Source organism: Eutrigla gurnardus (genome assembly GCF_963514095.1).
Source record: "Eutrigla gurnardus genome assembly, chromosome: 7".
NCBI classification, from domain to species: domain Eukaryota; kingdom Metazoa; phylum Chordata; class Actinopteri; order Perciformes; family Triglidae; genus Eutrigla; species Eutrigla gurnardus.
In genome coordinates, this window is record NC_139921.1 from 5,315,198 (window position 1) to 5,324,538 (window position 9,341).

At 50.2% G+C, this 9,341-nt stretch overlaps 1 protein-coding gene across 1 annotated transcript in view; it reads left to right on the forward strand.

Annotated features, from left to right (window-relative positions):
- Positions 1–2,244: 2,244 nt before the first annotated feature.
- Positions 2,245–9,341, forward strand: part of fosl2 (FOS like 2, AP-1 transcription factor subunit) — a 7,767-nt gene continuing 670 nt past the window's right edge. Inside the window, exons 1-4 of the mRNA XM_084013500.1 lie at positions 2,245–3,083; positions 5,423–5,677; positions 5,841–5,948; positions 7,357–9,341. The exon at positions 7,357–9,341 is cut by the window's right edge and continues 670 nt beyond it. Of these exons, the coding sequence (XP_083869626.1) occupies positions 2,955–3,083; positions 5,423–5,677; positions 5,841–5,948; positions 7,357–8,001 (1,137 nt within the window). The 5' untranslated portion in view covers positions 2,245–2,954 and the 3' untranslated portion in view covers positions 8,002–9,341. The remainder of the gene's footprint in view (positions 3,084–5,422; positions 5,678–5,840; positions 5,949–7,356) is intronic.

The following is a 9,341-nucleotide window of genomic DNA, read 5'->3' on the forward strand; positions in this document are numbered from 1 at the left end:
AGTAACTGGAGTTGGACTAAAAACACTGTTAGAAATGCAGTAGAAGAATAATGTAGCAGTGCACTGCAAGCCTCGGAATTATCTTAAAGGGAAACTCACCAGTTTTATTGTCGTTAACGTATCTAATGAAGCCTAGATTCCTCAGGTCGTGCTGTATTAAGTGCCTACATGTACCAGGGTGCATTGCTGTTAGGGATGCTATATGTCATGTGTATCCTTTTCATTTTATTGATTTGTAGGATGCAAGCACATTCTGTTGATTCATTTTTATACTAAAAATAAAATAAATGTATATAACAAAGTGTTCTCTCCCTGCAGCCCCAGCTCTGTCCCATTGATGCTAATATCATATTAATATAGCCTACATATTTTCTTTCGTCACTCTCGAGCAAAAGCAACCTGCCGTTCGGATTTTGCAGACGGGTACGTGAACGCAGCATTAGGGCCCGACCCGCCTGCGTCAGGCCGGCCAGGTAAGCCTCTTGCCCGCTCTGGGCGGCTTGCTGGATGAGATGTTCCTGGTGGAGCTGACTCCTTATGATGTGTGACGGCGGCTCACCGACGCGTCTGTGGCGCACCGACCAGCGCACGTGACCTGGTCCGTTGGTTTTTCCTAAACCCCTGAATGTGTCATTTCCCATCAACACCCGTGAAACTAATGACAAACTGGAGCAATCCGGTGTGAGTGACAGGCGTGACGTCACGCTGCGTGTTTTATCTCCTGATGTGCTTAAACATCCAAACGGACTCTTATAGCAACAGGACCTGTCACACTGCCATACCTTGCTTCACCCAACGCCGATGGGTGCATCTCAAATGATATTACAGCATTAATTATAGGACGTTGGCAGATTAGATTTCCCCAAAGCAATTTAGCAGAAAACTGTGTCGCTTAGCAACACCGTCGCCGCTCAAAAAGCTGTGTCGCGGGCAGATGATTAACATTAATTAATATTCTTTCAAATAAAGATTTATTGCGTGCTCTCTGCTGCCGGAGACCCCCCCCCCCCCTGCAGTGATCAGGGGGGGGCCCTGATCACTGCAGGTCAAAGGTGAGAATGACACCCACTGAACGGAAAGGGTGACATATTGGAGGCCCGACATTATGATTGACGTGTTCACGTTATGAGCAAGCACGTGAAGTCAGTCCCTCCGCGCCGAGTGGTCACCTCAGGAAACCCCCCACACGCACACACACGCACACGCACACACACACACACACACACACACACACACAACTTCCCCCGACTCTGAAACTTTCTGATGGGACTCTTTCTGGCAAAGACGCGCGCGACAAACGGCTTCCAGGGAGCTCAGCGGAACCAGTCGTGGTGATACAGATTAAAATAGGAACCATGGCCGATTGGATTATGCTTAATACGCCATTTCATATCGTGTAACGTGTCATATTCTGGGCGCCGTGCCTTGTTTATGAGGTGCGTCCGAGTTACAATTAGCCCACATTTCACTGAGGCGCCTTTGAAGCCGCCGTGCTGTCGTTTAGACCGAACCGGCGGGCCGCGTTGCTCTGACCCGACTGCGATGCACGTTGTCTCCCCCCCCCCCCTTTTTTTTGCGCTTCGTGCCAAATTTGCGCTCTCCAAATCGCGCACAATGGTGTCGCCGCCAAATAACACAAAGGCTGAATTGTGCAGAAACGCTGCATGCCCATCACTGTGAGTGGTCTTTATGAGCCGGAAGAGCAGCAGATGAAAGCCGGCGGGTGTTCACAACGGTACAAATCACGGCTACACGCGCGCGGCCTCCTCTGCTGCCAGCTCGTGCATTCCGGATCACAGATGCGGATCCGGAATTAATTCTGGCACAGACAGAGCTGCTGTAATTATGCTCTAGCCTCGTGTGTGCGCGCGGCTTTAAACCGGCGCGCGTCCTTTTACGCTCTTTATCTTTACGTCTAGCTTTAAATGTCTCCGTTCTTCCTGCACTGACCGGTACCCGGGACCGGGACCGGGACCCGCACGCCGGGCGCTCAGAGTCCGGAGTGCGGTGCGCGAGGGGAGGGAATCCCTCCAGTGTCTGACGCTTCCTTTACCAAGGAAACCCACACGCGCTCTCTGACGCAACTGCCCATTTTAGGAAACATGCGTCAATGGACCGAAGCAAGTGAGACAAACAGTGAACTCCGCGACTCCGCTGACGTTCGTACCGGAGAATAGACGCGTCCCGGTGCGTCCGCGCTCCCCTCACGGTCTCGCTGCTTTTTCCATTTCATCTCCAGAGTCCGCTGTGCGCGAGACGCTCAGAGCGGATCTTTCTTTCGCGCTGCCTTATCCAGACCCGACCCCTCCCTGGACCCGAGTCGCAACGCCCAGGCCGTGACGTAGGCTGTTTCGTTGGCGTTGAAAAGCCGTTGCCGTTCTTCATAGTGCCATTTAAGTGAGTCATCTCTAGGAAGTGTGGTAAAAAAGGAAAAGAGAGAGAGAGAGAGAGAGAAAAAAAAAAGAAAAAAAAAAAGTTCGAACAGTTCCGTGAACGGCGGAGCTCGGATCGAGTGTAGCTGGCAGGCGAGGCGACGGAGACGCAGAAGATTACCCGGGCAGGAGGCTTGAGAGCGAGCGTGAACCTGCGTGAGTCTCCAACTACTGGATCTGCCGCTGAAGAAGCTGCGCTGCTGACTTTAGCTCCAAGTTTGCGCACCTGAGAGGATCTGCAGTGTGGCGTACCTGCGGCTCGAGAATAATACAAGCACAACACGTCAATAGCCTGACGGACAGGGAGGGCCTGTATTCTGCGTGGCTGTGAATCAGGGACATGTTCTAGTTAGAGGAGCTTTATTACTCCTCTCTGGATTCCACAAATTAACGACGACTCGAGTCAGAGGATTCTTTCTTCTTCTGTTGGTGCCTTTTTACTGCGAGGATTTTAAAACGGGGGGAGGAGGAGGAGGTTTCAGAACATTAACAGTCTACTGAAATCTTCCTCTTTCCTGGACCATGTACCAGGACTACCCCGGGACCTACGACACCTCGTCCCGCGGCAGCAGCACCTCTCCGGCCCAGCCAGAGTCCTTCACAAGTGGCAGCAGCACGATCGGAAGTCCGATCTCTACCTCAAGCTACCAGGTAAGAGGAGGAAGCGCTTTTACATTTTAAATAATAATAATAATAATAATAATAATAATAATAATAATAATAATAATAATAATAACAATAATAATAATAATATGAAGCCTGACTTATTCGATGTCAAGCCTCTGACAGAAACACGCTGTTTGTCATGTATGTTTGGTTCGCTCGGGGGAAACACGGATGAACCCAATGACACACATTACACCGGTGACTCAACAGATGCGACTCGATCGTTTTTAGACTCATTCCATCTGAGTTCGGTCACTAACTATCAGAGCTCCGTGGATGACGCGCTTTTCATCGCGTTTCAAACACGCGCACTGACTGCTGCGCACCCTAAATGGCGAGTACGTGGTGATTGTGTGGCCCACATGGTGTTTCTTTATGCTTCATGTCTTCACGGTGAAAGGAAACTTACACCGCCGAGTGCAGCTCGACGCGGCGGCTGTTTGCTGGGAGAAATGCCGGAGCTTTCCAGATGTCAACGTCTGATCCACGGCGCGTAAAACTCAGCGTATCTGTGGGACTTGTAGCGCCAGTGGACGTGTACACCTCAAACACAATCCCTCTGGAAGTCAGAGATATTTACCACGTCGCTCGGTCTGGCAGTGTGGAGAGAAAGCGAACGCAACAGGCGCGCACACGCTTCAACGATGCGCCTGCTTCGTCTTACACGCCAGTTAATGCATTTTTTTTAAAGCACCAAAATGTGCAAAAATGTGAAGTTGTGTTAAAGTTGTATTCTCAGAAACATGACACGGCCGTGGATCAGACATGGCGGGTTCCTTCCAGCGCGAAGCCCGTCGTCTCTTCGCTCTGAAACTCATTAAAACACCAATCCCTGCAACCACCACCTCCTCGATTTCATCAGAGGTTAAGATTTCATACCTTCGCAGTGAGTTACACCCGCGGCTACTGAAGGTGTGCCAAAGCAGCGCTGCCCGTGTTCACAAATAATAGGCTCGAAATCCGGGGAGAGGCTTGTTGCGTCCTCGCAGCCAAGAGTTGCGTTCAGGGCACTTCTGTGGAAAAGCGTCGTCAGGGCGCACGCAACATTACGGTAAACGACTCTTGGCCGGTATCTATCATTGCTTCGGTTCCCTGTAATCACACACTGGCTGCCTGTTTCCCATTACAGCGGGTTGGAACACGACCTCTCACTTAGGTTTATTGAGACATATCAAAGCAAAGCAGGTTTTTTCTGGTTTAATTAGACGGGTAGATTTGTTTTGCAGCCAAACTGCTGTATTCCGTGCAATAACTCGACAGGATGTTTGTGTCCTTCACACTCTATTGCATAACATTTTTATTTTTTTTATTATTTTGAAGCTCACCAAAAAATCCGCTCACAAACATTTTACTTTACTGATCTGGCTCGTTACAGCTGACCCCCCCTCCTCCCTCCTCCCGCATTACTGGAACTGCCCGCGTTTCTCATGTGCTTAACAAATCCCATACACAATGACTCACCAGACAAACAAAGTTCCAATAGACTGCCGGGATGTCCGACGGAAAGTCGGGAATAACGGGGATGTGATGGGACGTGCGTAATTTACGCACACAGGCCGGCGGCCCGCTGTTTGTGCACTCCTAAGACATGAAGTCATACTGACCTGACGTGTTCTCCAACCGGTGTCCATATTGTACACATTTATTCTTTATTATTATATTATAATATATATATATAATATAATATATTATATTCTATCTTTGTGCCAAAGGTTGAGTGGTTTAGACTAGAAATAACATCACAGTACGGCTTTAGACATACACACAACTATTAGAGGCAAATGCATATTTTTTTCTTTAGATTTTATTTTTGTCAAAGTACATGAAATCCAACATTGAAACCATTAAATTGTTGTGACCTCTGGAACACCTGTGGAGTGCAGAAGAAGGTCCGGGGGAGCGTACGACCCGTTACGTGGTCTATATCCAGTAAAAAGGCATCATGTATATATCCTGCCCGTCCAGACGAGCTGCCATGTTTTGTCTCATGGTCGGTAAAGTGAGATGCTCTGGACACTTCGGGCTTTCCCACATGATTCACAGCGTGTGTCACTGTTCCACTCCAGGGGTTACATGCAGTGTTGTATGTGGATTGAATCATTACTATAAGCTGGTACTGTGGAAAGTGTGTGATAATGGTGGGTGGCGGTGTGTGTGTGTGTGTGTGTGTGTGTGTGTGTGTGTGTGTGTGTGTCAGCGGAACGAAGCGAGGCTAAGATGCTTAACAGGATTAAGTAGCATGCGTTGACCCAGACGAGCCACCCTGAAGTTTGGAGAAACCCTCCTCAGATGATCGTTCTCTCACCTCCTTCCTTCCTTTGCAGAAGTACAGGGTCGACATGCCCGGCTCCAACAGTGCCTTCATCCCCACCATCAATGCAATCACGACCAGCCAAGACCTGCAGTGGATGGTTCAGCCCACCGTCATCACCTCCATGTCCAACCCGTACTCCCGCTCCCACCCGTACGGCCATCACCTGCCCAACGGCCCGGGGCTGCTGGGGCACAACACGCTGGCTCGGCCCGGGGTCATCCGCTCCATCGGGGACACCCGGGGGCGCCGCAAGCGGGACGAACAGGTGAGGCACAAGACTTTCATGTTATAAAAGCTGGATTCAGAAGGTTTGAGGAAGTGAAGTCTGAAACCGAATCAGTCGCTCCTGTTTGTGCTCTTTCGCTTCGTGTGTGTTCGTGTCAGACAGCTCGGTTTACCTGCTGTGTTCCTTCTGTATTCGTCCTCAGCTCACCCCGGAGGAAGAGGAGAAAAGGAGGGTGAGGCGTGAGAGGAATAAGTTAGCCGCTGCCAAATGCCGCAACCGCAGGCGAGAGCTCACAGAGATGCTGCAAGGGGTGAGTAGAAACCTGAAAACCCGATTAGATCATCGCTTTGATCACCGTGTTCCTCTTAATGCTGCAACCACCTTCAGCCAATGAACATCCTGTTGAGGGCGAACATTTGTTGTGGTTTTAGTTGATGAAAAAAAACAATAGACATGGTTTGAACACAGAGAATTCATGCACAGGGGGAAAAGAAAAGTCACGCTGGTTCAAAAGGCAGGAGACAAGATTTTTTGTTGATGAGTGATTGGACTCCACGCCTATATTTACAACCTGGCGTTACTGGTTTGACTCCCGCTGCATCTCTGAGTGCGAGGTCTGAGCGAGGAGATGACAGGCGATGAAAAGCTTTTTGTCTCGGCAGCTGCAGACAGAGGTAGGGCTGTCTGCAGCATCTAAATGGACTAATTAGCCGAATTACAGTGAGGTTAAGCTTGTCAGGCCTTTAAAAAAACCCAGGAATGGAATTTGCCGTAGGCAGCTGTCTCCGCCAATGAAGGGCATTTTGTAAAAGGGGGCCAATTGCCTGTCTCACAATCCCACATAGAGACATGCTGCGTGCACACACACACACACACACACACACACACACACACACACACACACACTCACACACACACACACACACACACACACACACACACACACACACACACACACACCACAGCCATCGCCTCCAGGGAAAGAAAAGAAAAAAGCGATTTTCCGTCTTCACGCCGCTGTTTTTAAAAATTCCAAATAAGGAAGTGTCGCTTTCCAGAGAAAAGACTCAGAAGTATTTCTACAACGGCTTTGATTGACCGATGTGTCTCGCTGGGCGACTCCCCCTGTCTCCCTGTGTCCAACTTCCTCATACCGTTGCCAACGAGTCAAAGTTCTCAGACAGCTTATCTCACACTGAGCTGACGAAACAGCCTTTTCCAGGATTCCGTCTGTTGCTTTTTGCTCTGGGACGCGTTAACGATGCAGGTCTCGTATCGCCGAGACTCAAACAATGAACAGTTATTACAGGAAACTCAAATTCAGGCAGAAAAGCTCTGAGATTGCATGTTGGGAGTCGAAATAGCCCTCGACAGTTCTGGATGGTGCTGCTTTCCTTGGTTGGGAGACGTGTAGTGAACAAACACTGCCACCTGTTGGCGCTTTGGTGAAATGTGACATTATGGCATTTCCCCCTCACATTCTGTTGCAGCCGAACTGGCAATTTCTTGGCAATTTTGTCACAGAATATCGATGGAAATGCTGTTGCTGTATTTATTTCCTGCTTCTGGCCGAGGGGTGATGCTGCTGACCCTGAACGACCCTGGTTCACACCTTGTGCTGCATGTTGTTGCCCTTACTTCCTGTCAACTTCCTCCTGTTTACGTAAAGGCACACGTAGTAAAGAAAACCCAGCTCATGCTTGTATTTCTCCTCACAGGAGACTGAAAAGCTGGAGGAGGAGAAGGCCGACCTGCAGAAGGAGATCGAGACCCTGCAGAAGGAGAAAGACAAGCTGGAGTTCATGCTGGTTGCCCACAATCCCGTGTGCAAGCTCCCCACTGACGAGCGCCACCAGTCATCAGGGCACCAGCAGCACCAGCAGCACCAGCAGCACCAGCAGCACCAGCAGCACCAGCAACATCAGCAACATCAGCAGCACCAGCAGCACCAGCAGCACCACCAGCAGCAGCAGCAGTGCGCCCCGCTCCCCCTGACCATGCGCCCCAACATGGGCGCCCGGGCTCCGATGAACCACGTGGTGGTGAAGCAGGAGCCGGAGGACGGCGACGACGTGGGCAAGCCGCAGCGCTCCGTCATCAAGCCCATCTGCTTGGGCGGCGGCGGCATCACCGGGGGGATGTACTGCACGGACGGGGAGAGTCTGAACACGCCGGTGGTGCCGGCGTCCACGCCGGCCGCCACGCCCAACGCCCCGAGCCTCATATTCACCTACCCCAGCATGCTGGAGCCCGAGAGCCCCTCGCCCTCCTCCGAGTCCTGCTCCAAGGCCCACCGGCGCAGCAGCAGCAGCGGGGACCAGTCCTCAGACTCCCTCAACTCGCCCACCCTCCTGGCCCTCTGAGCGAGGGCTCGGCCCGGCACGGCGGAGACAAACACTGTGGCTGACGGCATGAGGATCATCACACACACACACACACACACAGTCCAGTGTCAACAGCACATTCACAAGTCCAGACCAAGCTGACCATGTGAGCCGTTTCCCCCTCCGCAGGGAAACCCACAAGGGCTACGCCGCGTGTTCCTGCTTCAGTGTTTTTTACCCGAGTGTGTGCACCGATCCTGAAAACGAGCGTCACCCTTCGCCATTTCAACTCCAGAGTGTCGACGTGTTTACTGGGAGACAATGAAAGGAAAACACGCGCCCGAGACGACCAGAGCGTTCTTATATAATATATTTTTGTTGAAAATGTTTTAAAAGCCATGTGGCCGACGCTTGCACTCCGCCAAGATGAATCAATAATCACTAAACGAGGTCAGCATTCTACTGGAGGGAACGACGAGCGAACACTCCCTCTCGTCTGCTTTTTCCTTTAACTCGGACCTGGATCCAGGAATCGCTACGAAGACTGTGTACACATTTCTGACGCTATTTCCATCTCTTTAATTGTATTTATGACCCGTGCTGATTCAGTTTTGCAAAGTGTTTTTGTTGAGACATTGTCCTCTCCTTAATCTGCCTGTAGAAAAGCAAAGCGGCCCGCGTGGCCGAAGCACTCCTCAGTGTTGCAAAGGATACGAGCCAACTTTCAATCAATGACTAGTTCCTCAATACTTATACCTTCTATTTTGACTTTACAGTAGTATTGGTGTGCTTTTCCTCAGTGATTCTGTACCTGAACTTTACAATCTGTTTATGACAAAGTGTATGTGATTTACATTGATGTCAGGGATATCTCTGGTGTAGTGGAACCCCATGGTGATCTGCAAGGCTGCTGTGTGGTCTAGAGCGTCGTCATGGCGTCGTCATGGCGTCAGAAAGGTTCGTCTTCTCGCTCAGACGACATGAAAGTTTGAACAAAGCCCTCCTCCTCTGGATTCTTGTGCTTTGCCTCTCAGGGCAGGTCAGGTTTAAAAAAAAAAGAAGAAAAAAAAGGTTTGTTTGTAATCCTGTAATTTGTCCATCTTTGTCTAAAACGAGGGATTTTTGCTCAAATATAAAAAAAAAAAGAAAAGAAAAAGCCACTGTGGTCTGACTGTCTCCAGCTGCCAATGATGTCAACCCTGTTTATACTGTGTTTGTGACTCCGTCACGTTCGGTGACTCCGTCACGTTCGGTGACGGGACTTGTGCTGATTTCCGGGTGCATGAACAGAAGCAACACGGAGGTACTCTGTAGAAAACTTCACCCGACAATGAGACGGATGAGACGGACTCCTTTTTACAGCTGGCCTGAGATGAAAG